Source organism: Sceloporus occidentalis, unplaced genomic scaffold (genome assembly GCF_023333645.1).
Source record: "Sceloporus occidentalis isolate IW3139 unplaced genomic scaffold, rSceOcc1.0.p SCAF_2, whole genome shotgun sequence".
Classification (NCBI taxonomy): domain Eukaryota; kingdom Metazoa; phylum Chordata; class Lepidosauria; order Squamata; family Phrynosomatidae; genus Sceloporus; species Sceloporus occidentalis.
The window spans coordinates 144,039,483-144,061,347 of record NW_028316982.1 but is presented as its reverse complement, the minus strand read 5'-3'; the positions used below and the strand labels follow the sequence as shown (position 1 = coordinate 144,061,347).

At 41.9% G+C, this 21,865-nt stretch overlaps 1 protein-coding gene across 2 annotated transcripts in view; it reads right to left on the bottom strand.

The window, feature by feature from the left end:
• Positions 1-15,287: 15,287 nt before the first annotated feature.
• Positions 15,288-21,865, bottom strand: part of LOC149319096 (Krueppel-like factor 5) — a 42,618-nt gene continuing 36,040 nt past the window's right edge. For both annotated transcript variants that reach the window (XM_089511105.1, XM_089511106.1), the window contains exon 4: positions 15,288-21,737. In XM_089511105.1, coding sequence (XP_089367231.1) covers positions 21,559-21,737 — 179 coding nt within the window. In that variant the 3' untranslated portion in view covers positions 15,288-21,558. The remainder of the gene's footprint in view (positions 21,738-21,865) is intronic.

Here is a 21,865-nt window from a genome sequence, read left to right as displayed (position 1 = left end):
AACCTGGCAACACTAGGCCTAGCCAGGAAAGCCAGTCGCGTGGGTTGATGGCAATAGCTGACACTGCATTCTGACAATAGCTGGAGGCCCAGATGTTTCCCCAAATCTGCTCTGTGTGGAAGTAGAGCAGAATTCCTTGGCCTTAGAGAAGTGTGCCTGTTGTAGGATTTCTTGCCTAAGATAACCCTATGAAATCCATGCGGTTGCCAAAAGTCAACAAGTGACTTGAACGCACATACACACAAATAGCCCCTGAAATGCTACTTTAAAGAGGGGGGAACTATTATAGAATGTATTATTAACATTTATTATAATATTTATGGGGAGATGGCTGTATAGTACTATAATGCTAATCTCTATACTATGAATACCTCTATTTCTGGTCATAGCCTTTCTAGAATGGTGAAGAATGGTAAGCATTGGAGGAGGCAATTTAATATTTAAAAAAAAATAGCTGGAAAGCTTTTCTGGCTATTTTTAAAAAAATAAAATTACTGGCTCCCCCAATTCTTATCCCTCATCACCATAATAGAAAGGCTATGACCAGAAACAGGGCTATGCTAGAAATGTAGGAAAGCTTTCCCAACTACTTTTAAAAGATTTCTTTTTTAAAAAAGCAGGTGATTTGGAATGGCATTGCTGTAGATGAACATAAGTGCCATGTGAATGTGGAACAGATGGTGTGTGAACTTGTACTGAGTTGTGATTTGGTTCAACTACCAGTATCCAAACATGACCCTTTTAAAAAAAATGTCAGAGGAGTAGTGCTCATGATATTGATTTGGGTCTAACACAGGAGAACAACAAATGCAATATGCTATGGTAGTGGGAGAAGTCAACAGCAATTCTGACAGCGGGAGCAGAATGCTTTATTAGTGCCAGGAACTATCTGTCTAGAGACGGGTTTCTCAATGCGGGTTCTCTTGAATCTTGGCATGTTACAACTGCAAGATATCTCTACGGTTGCTGTGAGAGATTGTAACGAGGGGGGGGGGGGGAATAAACATTTTTTAAAACTATAGATGTAATAATTTTTATGCAAGGAATTCCTGAGATGTGAAAATTATTTCAAGGGTTCCTCCAAGGTAAAATGATCGACAAAGTCTGGTCTAGAGGCACCCACATTCTAAAAGCCAACGATTGTGACAGTAAGAGTGTAGTTAGTTGAAATGCAGGAAGCCTCATGTATCAGATTAGGAAATTTTATATGAATCTGAGAGAAGTTTTGAGGTCTTCAACTGAAGGGAGAAGGCTAAGCACAGAAGCTCAGACCCAGACATTTCCTCTACCTCAGTCTTTTGTCTGTCCAGCTTGGAGGGGACTAATGTCTTTTTAAAATATCTCCGTCTCCTTCCCACTGGAAAAGCACATGCCATTTTCTTGAGTTAATGGAGCTTTTGAGCCAAGTGGGACTTTAGGTGGGCTCCTCCTAAAATTCTTGACAGGGCTAAGGAAAATTGACCTCTTGGGATTGCAGCTCCCAGGATCTCCTGGTAGCAAAAGCCAGTTACCATGTTGTTTGGAGGACTTCTGGGAGTCATCGTACAAAAAGGTAGGTGTTCCAAAGTGTGATCAGAAGGTTTTGGATGATTTACCTCACAGTGGGGTTAAAGCTTGGGGACAATAGAATTGGTCCTAACAGCACCAAAAGGGGATCTGCCCTTTTTACTTTCCATAACACCCCAGAACATTTATTTTAAAAAAGGGAGAGATGACATCATTACAGACCACTTGGCAACTGTTCAGGGAACTAAGAATTTGGTTGTACAATGCCACCGGAGTACAAAAGATCCTTGGTTTCTCTCTGGATTTTTACATTCTCACTTGACTTTCACTGGATGGATTTCCAAGGACCTAAATAATGAAACAATAGAATGGAGGCAAGACCCTAATTCTCTCCCTGCCCTGCACCTTCTAGCACCCATGACTTCACATTAATATCGCCTTGTTAACTATTAAAAGGGCCCAAATCTTCCTATCATAAATATTCTTCACCGTGACAGGTAAAGCTCAAGTCACACATTGCCTTTGAAGTTTTAATGGCCACTCCAGGTTCACGATAAAGCTACTACTCAACCTTTCGTTGGTAGTAATTTTGCAAAGCCTGAAGCGGCTCGAGTCATCTTTACTGTTCAGCTCCCAAGGACAAAGATCTCATAAAACTGTGGGCTTCAAAGAGTCTGCTCCTTCTCTTTCCCTTTTAAAAAGGAAATCCTTCCTATGTTCTACAGGGAGTCTACACAGTTTAGCACCCTCCTCCCATTTTCAACCTGTTCTTCAAGTCATCATAAGTGTCACCAGCAGCCACTTACCCCAGCTCAGTACTGGTACTCAAAAGGACTCTGTCGCTATGCTTTTCCTTCTTCTTCTTCTCCTTCTCCTTCTCCTCCTCCTTTTTTTGCTGGCAAGAGTCCAATGTTTTGGGGGGAAGGAAGGACACCCCACTGAAACAATGGGAGTAAAACTATCTGCATTTCCCTCATTCTGTATTTATTTTTAATTAGTTCTGGAGCGTCACTAGAGGTTTGACAACATGGAAAGAAAATCCGTCCATTTTAGAAGACAAATTAAGGTTGGAGTCTTTGGGAGATTTCCCATCTACCCACCCACCCAACCACACAAATCCCTTCCACCACAAATCACTGAAACAATGTTGGAGCAGGAAACTGGTGTGTTGCAACCCAGTTTGTTAGTCTTTGTTGTTATATGCCTTGAAGTCATTTCTGACTTATGGCAAACCTAAGGCAAACCTATCGTGGCATTTTCTGGGCCGAGAGAGTATGACTCGCCCAGAGTCACTCACTGGGTTTCCATGGCCAAGTGGGGAATCAGACCCTAATCTCTAGACTTGTAGTCCAGCGCTCACACCACTACATCATGCAGGCTCTACTTTTTACTTTGGAGAAAAATTAACAGTTTCTCAGCTCATAGGAGTAGTCCCTCTGTAGGTTCTTATTTTGACCCAAACACTGTGTTTGGTGCATAGGCTGAAATCTTGCACACCAAAACAACTTCTATTTCAATGTCTTCACATGTTCCCCAGCTATTATCTCCAGTGTTTTACCTGAGGTTCAGTTCTGGCTGACCCAGTGGGGTCATTAGCGTTGGTGTCATCCTGTGCTGTAACTCATGACGTCACCTCCCCCCATCATTGACTTCTTCCCATACCACTCTATACATAGCCCTTAGTAATGTTTTTTGTACTAATGTTACTCATAAATCATAATTCCTGTATATCGTGGAATGTAATGGCAATAGTTGTGACGTAAACAACTAGCAAAATTAAAATTATACTTTTAAATTACAATATTATACGCACAGCCTAATATATATTTACATGTGCATAGTTTCATGTGGTTGAAGTGAAAATTTAGTAAGCTGTGATGTTTTTAAAGAAAAATTTAAAGGAATATTAAATCTTTTTAAAAACCTTTTTTCCTCTCACTGAGCCTTGCCCCCTCCACCATCTCTTCAGCATGAAAGAGATGCAGGTGACCTCCACAGTTCATTTCTACACAAAGGCAGATGTTTGGGGAGCAGTTGTGTCACACACACATTAGAGTATCACCTAGTGCAGGCCACACCCCCACAGTGACACCTGTGGGCTGACCCACATTGTACTTTAACTGAAAAGGAATGATCAAAATACTTTTCCTTAGTTGCCCAGTTTGTGAGTTGCCCAGCTGTGCCAAAGCTGCACTCCAGTCCTTAGGAGTGGAACGTGGCTTTGGCGTGGCTTCTGGCCTCTTGGGATGCATGCAGCATTTAAACAGCATACCTCCAAAGTCACCCGAAGCAGCTTGATTTTGGCCTGTCTGTTCTGACCCTAAGAGACATTATCAGGCTGTCGCAGTGGTACAACTAAGAATGCAAGCAGAGTGATACAAGGACCATATTTTCTCACACATACCCTGGACTTGTATTCCCCTAGCCCCAACAAATATCTATGGCTGCTGCCATGTTGCAGAAATAATGTAGTTTGACACCGCTTTAACTGTCATGGCTGCATCCTATAGAATCCTGGGGTTTGTAGTTTGTTGTGGCACCTGAGCGCTCTAACAGAGAGGACGGACTATCTTAATTCTACAAATCCCAGAATTCCATAGCATTGAGCCATGACAGTCAAAACAGTGGAGAATATCACATGCCTGAAATTGGAAGTATAATCCAGTGTGATCCTGAACGCAATCATGTCTATTCACGTTATTGTATGAAAGGTTACCACATGTGATCGCTGGCAGTCCAAACGCACTCTGAACGCAATCACGCGTCAATCCACAGTTAAGTAAATTTGGTGAACTAGTGAAGTCACAAACCCTATTCCTAAACAACTTCGCACTCAGTGCGCTGTTGTTTGGTGTGATGTGCATGTCTCCTTTGGTCCTGGTACCCCCCCCCCAATCTGGAAGGAGGGGTTTCCAATGAAGGTATACTGCAATTCTGCTTCAATTTTGCTTCCACTTGTCCTTCAGCATTGCTGAGGGGGGGCTGCTGCCTGCTAATTAAGAGGCATGGACCCGGAGCTATTGGATAACCATTATATTCACGTTTTAACATGACAAGAGTGAATATATACTCATTTTAAGGTGAATAGGGCATGTTCTTTCAACCATTCTTCCCACCCCACCTCCAACCTCTTTTGTAAATTGTGGGGTTCCTTGGTTCTTCTCTCTCACTTGCCTAAATATGCTATGGTCCAGTCATCTGGAGTCTCACTGAGCATGCGCAAGGGTGCCAATTCGCAATTAAGAACCCACCAATGCGATGGCTTATTTTGCACAGAATCTGGGTCGCATTCGAGGAGGCCATTACAGCGAATTTAAGGTGTGATAAGTAATCACGTAATTGCATGAATTTTTTAATTGACCTCACTATCTTCTCTTTCGAAATTGAGAGCATCTCGTCCCATTTGATAACCTCCAGTGTCAATCAGTTAAAGCAGTGTTAAAGCGGCCTAAATCTGTTCTCTTAACCTGGCTAAGAGGAGGCAGGCACACTGTTTGCCCGTTCTCTCTTTTTCTGCATAAAATGCAACTCCTTGGCCTCATCGTCCTGAACCATAGTTTAGCTGCTCACCATGGTTAATCTTAAGTTCCCTCTTAACTAGAGTTCAAGCCACCTGTTGGCTTATAGTGACCCCAAGGTTTTCTTAAGCAAGGAATATTCAGAGGTGGTTTTGTCAGTTTCTTCCTCTGCACTGCCTGGTATTTGTTGGTGGTCTCCCAGGGCAGACCTGCTCAGCTTCTAAGATCAGAAGGGATCTGGTGCCTTTTGGTGTTTACCCCTTAGATTTCTGTGCAAGCTTAGTTCAGATCAGTGAGTCATGCAAAGATACAGCAGGCAGCCTCCTGTGAGGGAGCGTAATGCTAGTGCTGCTCTGTATAGCATGGCTGGGTAAAAGATAGTCCAAATGCCAGTGTGTGGCGCACACACACACACATTCCCCCATTGTGTTCTCAGCCTTCATATATTTTCCCAGCTTTAGTCCGGAAAATGTTTGCAAAAAGTATCCAAGGTCATTTTATCTGGGGGGGGGGGGAGTTGGTATGGTTTTTATCTTTTAACCTTTGTATGATTTTAATCAGTTTTATTGTAAAATGTTTAAATTAGTTTTAAGTTTTTTGTAAACCTTTTTAATTTGTTGTAGTGGAAGCCATCTTGGGTCCCATTCTGCTGGCATATGAAAGAAGGAAGGAAGGTAGGTATCTGGAGATCCCCACCTAGCAAACCAGCTTTTCTGCTGCCTTTATCTCCAGTGAGTTCTGCATCTCTTCCACACTGCAACGAGGCTCCCAGAATTACTGTCAGCCTTCCTTATCCAAGGATTCTTTATCCACAGATTCAAGTATCCATGGCTTGAAAATATTTTTAAAAATATATAAATTCCAAATAGCAAAGCTGGATTTTGCCATTTTATATAAGGGGCACCATTTGAAAATGCCATTGTATGAGCATCCATGGGTTTTGGTATCTATGGTGGGTCCTGGAACCAAACCCTAGTGGATACCAAGGCCACACTGTATACAGAAAGATTCAAGCAGACATGCTGCACGTATGTGACAGTGATCTGCCCTCAGTGGGATGTGATTGGCTTGTGTCCAGTGGTAAGTGAGTAGCAGTAATGAGCAGGTAGTATTTTCTGTGGATGGGTGTATCACTAGTGCTCCTACACACCTCTGCCTAGTAGAGTCCAATGAGACTTTCTCCCAGGTCATTGATATGCCTCTTTAATTGCTTCACTGTGACACATATTTTGTGAATTACTGCTCTGAGTGAAGTTAAGGACATGTACATAGTCTAATTAGAGGGCTTCATTAGAATCCTTACTATAAAAGGAATTAAAACCCACTACTAAAGCAGACACAAACAGGTTAGGCCCCCAGCAGTTGTCAGGCATAATGCTTCAAACATGCATAGCCCATGCTTTTCAGCTCAGACAAAAAAAGAAAAAGAGCTTGCAATCACCATGACTAATGTATTTGCAGATGGTACCAGCTAACATCATTTGATAATCAGGTTTCTCTCCTCTTTGTAAGGATTTGCTTCTTTGAGGCTACTGAAAAGCCCTTTTATATCACAGAAATTAGCCGAAACGTCCGGAGGCACAGTATGTCCTCTACAAAATGCTCACATTTCATTTGATTGCTGCTGTTAATATTTCAAAGACAATGTAAGTCCGTCCCCCCAACAACCCAAGGGCATTTAACATTTGTGTGATTTTTTAAAAAAAGGATAAGCAGATCTGAGTCCCTCCTTCATAACAAAGATGGAAAGGGGAAACTTCCATATAGGAAAAATGAGAGTTGTAGAGGAAAGCCTATGCTTAATGTTATACCTAAGAACATTGGTTGTATGCCTATATTCACTAATCTCTGGTTTGCCAACTTCCTGTTTGTTTGCTTTTGCACATCCAGTACCTTCTTGCTGGAGCACTCTAATTTGCAGCCATTTTTTCACTTCTGTCTCTCTCCTCCATTAGATCATGTATTTGATTATGCACAAGATAGTATAAGGAAAAATATGTTTCAAAAAGAAGAGTTGTTGGGTGAGCAGGTGTAGGATGGGTTGTTGTTCAGCTCCTACCTTGTCAGTCTGATTACTTTGCTTGAGATCTCTCACAATTCCCAACACTCTAAGAAGATAATCACACGGGGCACGTACCGCTGCCCAAACATTGCTGAAGTGTTACCCAAATGTTTCAGAAGCACCGGAGGTGGGATCATCTGTCATGCTTCTGAAATATCATAGAGGCTTCCTGCTTTCCTTCCGTAGTGGAAGCGTTTGTGAGGAAGCCTCAGAAAAGCCATTTTGATTAGTGGGATGGCTTTTCTTAGGCTTCCCCACGAATACTTCCATTACGGAAGGAAAGAGGGAAGCCTCTATGACGTTTCAGAAGCGTGATGGAAGATCCCACCTCCGGTGCTTCTGAAACATTTGGGTGACACTTCAGCAATGTTTGGGCAGCAGTAAGTGCCCCTTATGATAAACTCCTACGTGTAAGATTTGTGTCATACTGTGCATTGGGGTGCCAAATGTTTTAATGTACCCATAAAAAATTCAAATAGAATCACAACTTGGGAGGTTGTTGATAATTAGTGGGGTTAAAGCAGATAGAGAGAGGTTTTTAATATTTCTCTCCCTTCTTTGATCCTGTGGAGAATAATTATTTTGAAGCACCTGTTTGAATTGAGAGAAAATGCCCCCTTGACACCAATAACCACAACAGGGAAGGAAAGACTTAAGCTCGCTCTCCCCACCTGCTATGATCCCAGTCATAATCATGTATATCATTATAACAATGGCTGCTGCTATTTGCCTTTTTTAAATATGCCCATTTTGTGCAAGGAAAATATCACATTTAGTTTGAACTTATTTTTTAGAACACAATCCAAGTTAGAGGTTTTATGATCCACTGATTTCAAAAGAAGATCTGAAAGTATACATTCAATTTGCCTGTTTTATTCAAGTGATACCCCAAAAGCAGGCCTTTGGTTGCCCCTATGTAATATCAAATAATATTAAAAGGGAAACTGAGGGTGTGACCTAGGAATGATTCCACTGTAGATGCCTGACCTTCTTACATTTGGAAAAAACTGGGTCTGGAGGGCACTCACCATGATGGGAGTGAGGAGATCATGCCATGCTGCAGAAATAATGTAGTTTGATACCGCTTTAACTGGCTGCATCTTATGGAATCTTTGGGTTTGTAGTTTGTTGTGGCACCTGAGCGCTCTAACAGAGAGGACAAAATACCTTAACAAAACTACAAATCCCAGAACTCCATAGCATAGAACCACGGCAGTCAAAATGGTTTCAAACAGTTAAATCAGTGTTAAAGCTTTGATTGTGATTATCTAGGACAGGCAAATCCCTTTTTCTAATGTGTTCACACCAATAATCTGACTATCCACTTCTATCTCAGACTATCCTTTCCCCACTGGGAAACCATTTACCAAGCAGCTAATCGTTTCAAGCCTTGGTTTCTGCCCCCAAGACACAATTCTGAGTATATATAGATAGTAGAACAGCCTTTCTCTGGTCTGGTCTAGTTTGCAAGCAGACAGACACTCTGTCAGTTTGTCTAGACTAGGCTCCTCAATATGCTGGTTCCCCCCCCCCCCCCTTACCTTAGTAGCTTTTGAGTCTTCCCCATGCCGGACTCTCTATTGGAACCAAGATCCACTATCTGTAACATATCTCCATCAACAAGGCCTCAAATTATTCCACTTCTCCCATCTTTGCTTCCTAGCTCTTGAGTGTGTGCATGAGTGTATGTGTTGTGCACTTGTGTGTTGATTGTTCCCTTAATAAAAACACAAAACCTCTTTGGATCTGTCTATGGAGTTCTGTGTGATTTAGACCTGGTATAGTTGGGTTGGTCCCAAGGCTGCTGTTGCCCTGGTTGAAACATTATTTCATTTGAGCTATTATTAAAATTCTCTCATAAACATATTAATTTGTGGGTGTCCTCTTGGGACTTCAGAAATTTGGGTAGCACAAGTATGTGTTAGCATTGGCTGAAACAGATCTAAATCAAGAGTGTTGGCAAGGTAGATCTCTGAGTGATATGCAGTAGGTCAGCAACTATTTCCATCTCACAATATAGTGGGCCCATGGTATCCACTGGGGTTTGATTCCAGGACTCCCCATGGATACCAAAATCTGTGGATACTCAAGTCCCTTTATATACAATGGCATAGTAAAATGCTGTTTCCTAGATAAAATGGCAAAATCAGGGTTTGCTTATTGGAATTTATATATTTTTAAATATTTTCAAGTTGTGGATGGTTGAATCCAGGAATAAAAATCTGTGGATATGGAGGGCAGACTATACTTGAACAATTGCAACAGCCCAAAGGACCACAATTGGTTGCTCAATATCAAGGTTTATAGTATGTGTTGGGGGTATGCAAGAATAGGAGAATACTTGTATGTGAAAAAAATGTATGTGAGAGCCCCAGGTATGTGCCCTGTTAGCTTATGGTGACCCCATGGATTGTGTAAGTTTTTCTCAGGAAAGGAATAGTTAAGAGGTGGTTTTGCCAGTTTCTTCCTTTGAAATACAGCCTTTAACACCTGGTATTTGTTGGTTGTCTCCCATATAATTACTAGCCAGGGTTGGCCCTGCTTAGCTTCCAAGAGCAGATGGGATCTTGTGCCTGTAGGTTAGGGTTCATTTAACAATAGTTACAATTATAAGTCTTCCTCCCTTCCCACTCCCTTGCAGTGTATTTCTGTGTTTACTCAGTAGTAGTCCCATTGTGTTCAGTAGGGCTTACCGTAACATATGTATTTCTAGGATTACAGTATTATTTAGGATGCTGAAACAAAAAGGCTTCATAGGAATGGAAACCACAGGTGGATCTTTGAGTGTCAGAAATGTAAGCTCTGTTTTGGCGCTGAAAACCAATCCTGTGCTAATTATGTGCTCATAGGGGCAGCCTTGCATTAATCTGCACATGTATCTGCTCACACCCTTTCATACTGGGTTTTGGTTGGTGGATCTCAGGATTCCCGTAACAACAAAGTAGATTGTGGCAAAGCTCATTTTTCCACCCTGTAGGTAAAGCTTATGGGTTTCCCTTGGTACCTTGCTTGCTTCTGCTGGAAACATGATAATTGTGGGAATTTATAGGCTAATCTGTTATTGCATGTATGAATGGAGGATCCTGGTATAGTGGCAACCCTTCCCAAACCCCAGTCTCACAAGGCATGCCTATTGTCTAAAGTAGATCTTTGGATCCTGGCCATTATCTTACTGTGATTAATAAAAAAGAACAGAGTCATCATCTCTAACAAAACAAATATCACAGTTGTTCTGCCATCATAAATGTTCGGGAGACTCACATACTGTTGTTTTCCTGATGCTGTAAGAAAACTCACTGAGATTTGGAAACTGACAGCTCTTGAGACGATAAAGCCTAGCTGAAAATGGCCAGCTTTTACAGAGGGCTCCAAGATATGTTCTGTTACTAGCTAAAGAATGCATTAAAACATGGCCAGAGCCATTTACGGCATTCCTGCATATGGAAAAATCCTTCGTCCTTCAAAGGATCATATTGAAACAACTGTTGGGAGAAGGGCTGTTAAATACGAACAGTTAAAATCCCATGACTCTAGAATGGAAATCCCCTTGGCATCATGTACCACCAACAGGATGAGGAAAAAACTCAGCCATCTGGAATCCAGACCTGAAATATACAATTTAATCCACAGTATTCCTATATGGAACCCACAGAAAATTGTCCCACAGAACTGATGATGTGGGCAGTGCAAAACTTTGTGAGACAAAAGAGAACAAATGGAGTGGTGCAATCTTAAAATGGCAAGTGCTGAATACATTCAGCTTGCATCATTCTATCATCCATTCTAGCACCTGTTGCTTAAGGCCTAGCCAGTTTAAAGTCACAGGTGGTACACTCAGTCCAAAGTCTGACTAATATTAGCAATTACAGTGAAGACTATTAGGAGAGAGATGAGAAGAAGTTTTTGTTTTTTAAAAAAACAACAACCCTGTTCTTCAGAGATTCTGAGTGTTTTACTATTAGTGGCAATTCCTGGTATTGCCAAGCAGCTTGGGACCAGCAGACATCCCCTGACATGAACCCAGGCATTGAGATTGAGACCGAGCAGAGGTTGTCAAGTTCCATTTGCTGAAAGATGATATCCATCAGGATATCTAACTGGATACTACCAATCATTGTGTCTCAGGAAACATCATCCAAGAGTATTAAAAGAACTGGCAGAAGTAATCCCAGAACCGCTGTCTTGGAGAGCAGGAGAGGTCCCAGCAGAATGGAGGAGGGCAAATTTTATTTTATTATGATATTTATAACCCGCTCTTCAGCCCTAAAGGCTATCAAAGTGGCTTACAATTATTATTTTTAATTAGATGGTTCCCTGCCCTCAGGCTTACAATCTAAAAAGACACGACCCAGCTTCAGAAAGGGGGGAAAAGAGGACCCAAACAATTACTGACCAGTCAGCTTGACATCAATACCAGGGAAGAGTCTAAAGCAGATCATTAAACAGACGGTCTGTAAGTACTTAGAAAGGAATGCCATGATCACTAAAAGTTAACATGGGTTTCTCAAGAACCAGTCATGCCAGATTAATTTTATCTCTTTTTTTGATGTTACAAGCTTGGTAGATGAAGGAAATGTTATGGGTGTAGTATATCTTGAATTCAGTAAGGCCTTGGACAAGGTCCTCCATTATATCCTTGCAAAAAGCTAGTCAAATGTGGGCTACCCAAAGCAACTGTCTGGTGGATTTGTAGTTGGTTGACCAAGCAAACCCAATGGCTCCTCTTCATCCAGGAGGGATGTGACTAGTGGAGTGCCACAGGATCTGTTCTGGGCCCAGTGCTATTCAACAACTTTATCAATGTAGATTACCATACTACACTCTTATAGTGCTGCTATTGCACTTTAACTGCTCTGGTTACCTCCTGTGGCATTCTGGGATATGCAGTTTAAGGAGGGGCATTTAGAAGCTCTTTGGCTTCCGTGAACTACAAACCTCAGAATGCAATAGGAGACAGCCAGCGAAGTAAAAGTGGAATAGCAGCAGTACAGCACGCCTGCGTCATAAGCGGGCGCGCCTTACGTGGCTTGAGCATATGCGCTCAAGCCGCGGGGTGGAAGGGGCGGCACGTCCCATTCAATTGAATGGGCGTGCGCGCCCATTGCGCCCTGTGCACCGCCGCGCCGCCGTGCACGAGCCCCATTGTTTATAATGGGGCTTGAGCATAGGCGGAATTCGCCTTACGCGGCGGGATCCAGAACGGATCCCCGCATAAGGCGATGGCCCACTGTATAAGAGTGTAGTATGGTAATCTACAATGACTTGGATGATGGAACAGAAGGCATGCTTATCAAATATGCAGGTGACATCAAATTAGGAAGGGTAGCCAACATCCAAGAAGACCAGATCAGATTTCAAAATGACATTAACTGTTTAGAAAGCTAGGTCAAAGCTAACAAAATGAATTTCAACAGGGAGAACTGTAAGGTACTATACAGTACTTAGGCAGTAACATATGAAATGCACAGATATAGGATGAGTAATGCCTGGACTGACAGCAGTACATGTGAAAGGGATCTGGGAGTCTTAGGCGGGGTACAGACGGGCAGGGGAAGACATCTTGGAGGTGTATTCTGCTGAATACGGAGCATCCAGACCACCCGCCCCGGGGGCGTGGCTCAGATGTATGGGGCTTCCACATGGGGGGCAGTGAAGACGCCTCACCTGGGGCCGCTTCTGACCTGCAGTTTCCATACCGCCGCCTCGGAGGACGCTGCAAAGAGAGGCAGCTTCTGCACGGGCGGCCAAAAACGGGGCTTTTTTTTTCTTTTGCCGGCTGGCGGATGCGCAGCTGCGCAGCTGCGGCGCTCAGCACCGGCGGCAGAAAGCCTATGTGCACATTTAAAGCACCCAGGCCCCTTTAAACTTTTTCCCTCGCCCTGCCCAAGAACAATGGTGGTCTCCTGCTAGCTGGTGATCAGCTGGTGTTGGCATCCTTGTCCGCTTGCACGTTGGTAGTGTCACCAGCATCATGGATGCCTTCTCTCCTTTGGTCCCCAAGCTCTTGCTGAATCTGCAATGCACAGCCACAGCTGTCGCCGCTGCCACCGCTGTCCCCCTGCCATCCCCCATCACCTCCCTTGTACATATGTAAATATTTAAAGTTTTAGGGGTTTTTTATTGTTAGGTGAAAATGGCACAGGAATGTGTGTAGGGGTTCACTTTAAATTCCAAACTTTCCCCAGTTCTAGCAGCGCATGCGTACATGTTGCTCTAGGGTTAGGGTTAGGGTTAGGAGCATTAAAATAGAGTGCAGCTGTGCTGCAGCTTCCACATCTGCATGGCATCTGACGCTCTAATTAGAGCCTCGGTGCAAACTGCGCATGTTCCAGGACCCCGACTCATTATGCAACACAGCAGACACGGAGCTTTTAAATGGGCAACTTAAATTAGCGGCGTAACAATTCTGGCGTACCGGTGCAGCAGCTTATAGGAGCTGCGCAGCTGCGCAGTATATAGAAAAGAAGCGGGGAAAAGCAGCACTTTTTTAATGCCGCTTCTTCCCGCTTGGGGTGTGCAGGCGGCGTGTTCATGGCGGCATTCAGGTAAGGGCCGTCTGAAGGCTATACCTTCATGACGTCATGAACACACCCCTTTTTGCCCGTCTGTATCCCGCCCATGTAGACTATATGCTGAACATGAGTCGATCATGAATGTGGCAACTAAAAAAGCCAATGCAGCTTGATGCCAAGCTGACTGGGGAGTAATTCTTTGGGTCTTCACCCCCCCCCCCCTTTTTAAGCTGGGGACATTTGCCATACTCCTATCTATTGGAACCTCTCCTGTTCTCCAAGAATTCTCAAAGCCAACTGTCTGATGTGGCAGCTAAAAAAGCCAAGATTGAAGCAAGAGGAATATAGTGTCTACTGTTTATGTTGAGGGAAGTAATAGTATCACTATATTCTGCTTTGGTCAGACATCATCTAGAATACTGTGCCCAATTCTGAGCACCACAATTCAAGAAAGTTTGACAAGCTGCAGTGTATCCAAAAGTGATCCAAATGGTGAAATGTCTGGAAATCATGCCCCATGAGGAGAGCTTAGTATGTTTAGCCTGGGTACATTTATAGCTGAGTAAGTTTAGCCTGGGGAAGAGGTTAAGAAGTGACATGATAGCCATTTTTAAATATCTGAGGGGCTCCCATATTGAGGATGGAGGAAGCTTGTTTTCTGCTGCTCCAGAGATGAGGATCTGGAGCAATGGATTCAAACTACAAGGAAAGAGATTCCACCTCAACATCTTGACGGTAAGAACTGTTTGACTGTGGAGTATGTTGCCTTGGAGTGTGATGGAGTCTCCTTCTTTGGAAGTTTTAAAACAGAGGCTTAATACCCATGGTGACCAGACATACTCCTTTTCCAGGACATGTCCTACATTTCAACCTTCTGTTCAGGAGGAATTTCAAAATTTCTTTCATTTTGAGCATGACTAAGAAACATGAATTTACATTTATTTTAATGTTCTTAGCTTTTATTTAGTCAGGTTCTATATTTTTTAATGTCCTACATTTTGCAGTTCCTTGTCCTCCTCTGTGGTTATGACACTAGTCACCCTGTAGATGACTATCTGTTGGGAGAGCTCTGATTGTGTATGTCTTCATGGCAGGGGTTGGACTGGATGGCCCTTGTAGTCTCTTCCAACTCTAAGATTTTGGTTACATGAGAGAATATGGGGGAACGGGATTTTGTCTTTCACACATGTAAATAGTGTTGGGTCTGGGAGAAGAGTGTTTTGCCGCCAAGAATATACACCTGAAATTGTTGCAGACTCCAGTGCAATGGGATGGCATATTTCATATGTTTTGGCAAAGGAGATATTTCTAAAGATTACTAAATGTAAGTTTTGTGCCTGGAGAGCTTGGCCTCACAGGAAAGGTTCAGTTGCACATGGCTAGCTGGTACACCCCAGCAGTGTTTGAAAATTAGTCTTCTAAGAGGATTTAGAAATAAGGATATACAGTTAAAGAACTAGATACCGATTGCAGCAGAGATTAACAACTGTGGCTCTCCAGAAATTTTGCATTCCAACTCCCATAGTCCTCTTTTGACTATTTCTGACCAAGGCCGCTGGAAGATGTAGGCCAAAAAAATCTGGAGGGCCACAGTTGCCAGTCTCTGTATCACAGGCTGATGAACTGAAATCGTTAGCAAAACCTTGAACAGATTTCCATACTCACAATAGTTAAATGTTTTTAGGCACTTTTTTATTGTCAAAAATTGTCTTTTTATATATAAACCATTTCAATCTCTTTCAACAACAATATAGCTGTTTGCTCAGTCATCTGCATAGCATATATCACCATACAAAAATATGGACAGGGAGAGAAAAAGAGAAGGGGATAAAGCAGCAAAACAGCAACCAATATATGCTTCCCCCCTCCCCTGGATTAAACATTTGAAGCCTTACAAAAAAAATATGTACATCTTTTTCCATCATCTATTTACAGTTCAGAGCAACACTAAAAAACAAAAGCTATAACAAACATTAATTTATCAAGTTTATGGAAAATTGTGTTCTAAAAATTTCTACCATATACCACAAAAATAAATAAACGAGGCAAAAGATAGTCTTGAACAAAGTTTTACTTTGAGATTTTCTTCTTTTTTTGGCATGTTGTTCATAGTTACTTTAATTTCTACCCTTTGGTTAACAGCATGATAGTACAGCTCAGTGGCTGTGACACAGAGAAACCCTGTCAGTGCATGAAAGGGCTCCCGAGTACACAACAGGTCCTCTTGCCTTCTGCCAGCAGCAGCTCCGTGCACAGCACTGGAAACCACTACCTCTGCCACCCTCAAAAATACATGCCTCTTTGGCCATCACTCTGTTTCCAGCCCCACTGTATTCCCAGACCATACCTAGTATGAGATCAGTGATGATGGGAGCATTAGATCCTACAATTAAGTACATTCTGGAACTGCAACCCCCTACATAAGCCACCTGGGCATATGTCCCACTGACCACAGTGGGGACTTGCTGCTGAGTCACTGGCCTTCCAGATGTTTAACATTTAAGCTCCCAAAAGTGAAAAGATTAAATATGATTCTATGGCGGGAGCTCTAACCCAAATCATCAAGAGGATCAGAAGTTCCCTATTCCTCTCCCGACTAGGATAGCACTGCAAGGAACAAACAGAGGATTTTAACAAGTCTTCTGAGCCAGAGTTTCTAAGGAAGCTTTGGGTTTTTCATATGTAGAGTTTGCCATGCAAATTGACTTTCTCACTATGACAACCTGTGTGTGCATGGATTGCTTAGTTGTGATGCAGAATCATTTGACCATACTATGCAACTGGGACCTCTTGTTTTACATCCTTTACTTGGAGTCACATATCATGGGCCAAGTTCCTGGCTGGCAATGAAGGGTAAGACTTTGGTTTTCTCATTGTTCTCTGGAGGATCCTCCCCAGAAACATAACAAGAGACTGATCAATGAGAAAAGCAGTAATGGTAATTAAGCTTCAAGGCAGGTAGTTTTGTCTAGTGTTACTGATCTTTCCCTGTAAAATGCAGGAGTATTGGCTGGAATTCACTTGGGCAGCAAGGACACCCAGTGGTCCTGGCCAACAGTCTCCCTCCTAAAATGTGTTCCAGAATCCTCTGAGATAACTTACAGCGTAGAAGTTGGGAATCTTTGGTCTGGGTGTTTTACGATTTAACTCCAATAATATCTTACCATCAGCCATGTTGTGTGGGGTTAATGGCAGATGAAGTCCAAAACCATCTTAAGGACCAAAGGTTCCCCACTTCTAATCCAAATGTTCTGTGAGATGTGGGGAAGGAAGGGCTTCCTTGACAGATGAATCAGTGTTGAAATGGCATGATGCAGAACACTTGAAGATACAACTCTTATCCTTTGACTTAATTCTGAGTTTCTGCATGGCTACAATTTCTTTGAGGTCCTTCTTGCCAAAATGTCCTTGATTTTAGTTCTGCACATGTCCCACAACTGAAGCCAGCAGTGCTCACAACACACACATGCACATTCAGCTATTTGTACATGACACATCTTTTACGCAGTACCAAGTGGAGAACTGAATAGCAATATTCCAGTGTGTTTTGACCATATGTCTTCAAGGGATTCTCAAACTGCAACACATTCTCAAAGTTATATAAGAAAGTGCTCTTTTGGAGTACTGGTTTCCAAAAGCATACTGTGTTCCCTAAAATGTCTTGTTAGTATGCACTGGATAAACTGAATGGTTTCTAGAGAATAAAAGAGCATATAAAGGTAAAGGTTTCCCCTTTGAAGAGGTTGTCAAGTCATGACCGACTGCAGGGGGCTGTGCTCATCTCCATTACTAGGCCGAAGAGCCAGCGTTGTCAAAGATGACTTTGTGATCATGTGGCCAGCATGACTGCACCAAACGCTGTTACCTTCCCACAAAAGTGGTGCCTATTTATGAACTTGCATTTGCATGCTTTTGAACTGCTAGGTTGGCAGAAGCCGGGACTAGTTATGGTAGCTCACTCCATCACGCGGCACTTGGGCCTTGAACTACCAACCTTCCAATTTTACGATGGTCAGAATTGGTGTCTTAACCACTAAGCCACCATGTATATATGACCTTAAAAAAGGGAAATGCACATAGAAGTACAAAAATAGTTTTTAGGCCCATTGAACAGTTTTGGCTCACTAGATAGTGCATGAGAACTTAGGGTGCCCATGTTCAAGAAGACTGATTTTGCTCTATGTATAGAATGAAGAGGTAGAATAACAAGAATTCATAAGCTACTAATAATGACATAGGCTACAACCCAGTGTGAGGGTTTTGGCTGTTATTGATTCCAAGGAGAAACATTGCTCATTGAACTAAAAAATACCAAAATTTGTTTTATTTCAAACCCATAAAATTTCTCTTTTAACTACTATGGACTGGGAAGCTAATCCTAAATACTTGGGAGTAAGCCTCACTGAACAGAACAAAACTTACTTCTTGCTTTCTTTACTCTCAGCAGTCCTTGTTCTTAAACTTCCCATTAACTACCTCATTCTGTTGTTCTGCCAGCTTTTCTCTATTTCTGTCTCCGAAATTTGCTGTAACCTATGAAATCTTATGCCGAAAAGGCATTATTTGATTTACACTTTAAATAAACAGAACTCTGAGAGATCGTTTTGAAATGTGAGAATGGGAAGCAGTATTACCCTTAAAGGCAAACAGTTAAAACACAGTATTTTTTATTTAATGAATTACAATTTTGGCACTGGTTTGCAGTTCATCACTTTATGCTGCCTTTGACAATTTCAGAGCTGCCTTCATCTCCATCTTCTTGTGTCCACACTAAGCACCATATGGAATTACAGCCGTGGATTTCTACAGAGCTTAGAAAAAATGGCTAGCAACTTGTTAATCAGTTATGATATTCTTAACCTAGATTTACAACCTTGTAGCTGTTTCCTACTCTGAAAACCCATCTTAAAATCCAGCCACCAAGGGACAGAGTTCTGTAGCTCTGGTGAAGGAGGCACTAAAGGATGACATGTCTTGTTGCTTCCCACCAGTGAGCCACAGTGCAAGGAGCAGAAGCACGGACCCTATAAAACAGTCCTGCTGCAACTCTTTGGTGCACGGTGGCTTGCTGGTGGGAAGGGGCTGAATGCATCCTCCTTCAGCACCCTGCTTCCCAGTGCCACAGCACTCCATCCCTCAGTGTGGCTGGCTGGCTTTTGAGGTGGATTTCCTGGGCCAGATCAGGGGATGGAGTGTAGCCACGACATTGTGGTTATAAGTCTGCTGTAGAACTTCAGCCTATAGTTTGGGCTAAAACCAGCAGAATCTTTCAGCCAGCTTGGCAATGGCTATGGAGTTACAGTCCAAAGTAATAACTTTTCCAAACTCTGGATTTGTTTGCCCTTACATTATTTGATATACACATAAGGAGACACATTCAAAACTGTTGCATTTTCCTACCAGTTTCAGTAGAACCATTTAGAGGACTGAATGTAGAATTGTGATGAGACTCGCAAGGATGTTAAGTATGTGCATAAATCTGCCTGCAAGACTCTTGGCCCAGCTTGTAATAATTTGAGCTAAACTCCACCAACAGAGAATCCTCACTCTTGGTGGCACAACTCAAATGCACAGTATTTTTTTAAAAGTTTCTATTTTAATTACAGAACTTCCTTTTTTAAAAAAAATTATAATAGTCTTTATCTTTTGGAAAGCTACACAGTCTCCCAAATCCAACTATACATATTACATAGATAAATACACAGACGGTTGCAGTACAATGTATCACTGGACTGGACAGGGAATCACACACACAAACAGAGCTGTGTGTTTTGAGTCTTTAATCTGATCTGGCAGCCAGGGCAGCACATTTACAACAAATAGACTGCAATTCACAAGAGTTGCTCTTTCTTCCTCTACTCCCTAAACAGTGGGGCAATATAACTGCAGCTTCTTTGAGAGGTCTACATCTATTCAGCCCTTGCTCTGGCATATTTGGGGAGGCGGGGGGAGAGAGAGCAGGAAATCCGCATGGAATTAGATTGTGCTAGTGTCGAACCAGCTTAGTGTTTTTGCTATTCTAAAACCACATTCTAAATCCTTCTTTTTAAAGCAATATTAAGTTTAGCTTATAGTAAGAGGTTTAACATTATGTATCATAGCCAACCTTGTTATTTTAGCTTCTGACAGTTATTTAACAGTTCCTATTTTTCAAATATTTTGTCTTTTTAAACATTAACATTTAGGGTAAAAAAAAACAAACCCTTGATCCTGTTTTAAATACTTCAGTGCATCACATCTGTATGAAGAAAGTATTTGAATAGCTATCTTATTATCAAACTAAGGTGGTACCAATTTGGAGAGGTATTTAAAAACGGCTGGATTTTAGATGTACCATATTAAACTGTCCAAAGTAAGATGTCTGCTACTTTTCCCAGCTGATTTGTAGAAAAAATTGTAATAAAACATTAAAAGCCGATTTGCATATTTACAAAATCTTTGTCTTAGCAAACATGCAACATACAGAACATTTTGTTCTATGGCTATTTATGAATTTGTCTATATATATATTTCATCTCCACAGAAAAAAAATAATAAAACACATGTATTGAAACATCCAGTAAAATTCTGGCAGAAAATAAAACTGTGGCTTGTCCTCTAGATTCCTCAGCCTGCAAATTCAAATTCAATTGTATCTTCTTAAACACTGCTCACCACAGTAAGAGTGTTTCAGTCAGGGCACTAAAAATATAGATACCAGAGCTTCTGAGACATAATACTTAGATTGAGAGACATGCTTCCTGTGCTGTATTTTGCAATCATAAACTGGGGCATAGTTATATGACAAATGTATGATGGCTTTTGTACCAATTAACTGCCATTTCTTTTCCCAAAGTTTTCTGAGGGTTTTGGTTTGGTCTGGCCTCCATCACAAAAAGTGCTCAGAGTCCCTTGAAAATAAGGAATTAGCATTCAGGTTACATCAATGTTGTATGTACATCCGAAATCACAATAATCCATACATAAGAAAAGATTACTTTTCACTGAGTAGTTGCTGGCTGCATTCACACACACAAGGAGTAGCAACTTGAGGCCCTTTAGAAGTTGTCAGACTACAACATGCATCAACATAGCCAGTATAATGGTGAAGAATGCTTGGCAATGCAGTCTACAAAACTCTAGAGGAACACAAGTTGCCCAACCTGTTTTAAGCCATGAATTTTGGCTTCATAGGCCAGAACGTGAACAAGTGGGTAAGGCCTATTTGCTTCTAATCATCCATCCATTTGTGGAAGTGGGTAAACCAACCAGCAAAGAGAGATCTGTGTATGACATCCAAACTAAAGATTATAGTTTATATATAACCAGGATTAGTAAACAAAAAAGAGACACTGGTAAAAACACTGCATCCTAGCTTGTTAGGATGCAATAAACAATGGTTGGCTTACTCACTGATGTGAAAGGATGGACAAAGCAGAAAGGCTGTAAATATCAGTCCACTAACAGTTCTCCTTCTTATTAAGGCATAATTCTTGAGTGAAAATACAGTATAAACACAGCCACTAACTGCAAAAGCTCAGGTCCCAGACACATGTGTGAATGTGCCAAGCCTGGCAAACAGCTTCAGAGGTCTGCATAGAAGCTGGAAGCATGAATAATTCTGACAATGATTTTTTGCAGATGAACATGTGTCAATGACAAATTTGTATCTGCAAAATATGTAACAGGGGAGACAACCCTGAGATGACACCTGATTTTGGGGGGGGGGGGGGGGAATCAAATAAATGAAGAATAAGTCACGTGGCTGTAAATTGTTGAAACACTCCAAGTATTGCAACACAGTGTCTTCCCTGTTTCCTCATAAATATACAAAATATACAATTCCAGTTTCTTTTATTTTTTCCTGTTTTAAAATGGAGGAGCATTCATACACAAACATTTAGCTAATTCTAACTGAATGTATATACTTGAGTCACTAGGAAGTTGCATAGATACCAACAGCCTCATTGACAAGTCCAGTCTAGTTCTGATGTCTCTTCATGTGCAGAGCCAAGTGGTCAGACCGAGAGAAGCTGCGACTGCACACAGGACACTGGAAAGGTTTGGCCCCGGTGTGCTTTCTGTAGTGGCGAGTCAATTCATCAGAGCGAGCAAATCTCCAGTCACATCCTTCCCACGTGCATTTATATGGCTTCTCTCCTGGAAACATGAAAAACGTACAAAAATAGTTAGTGAGCCCTCAATTAAACGCCAGAGGCAGGATTCCAATCAAACTACCAAGGTTGTTTTTGAAAACAAAAACTCCCAGTCAATTTGCTCCTAGCGCA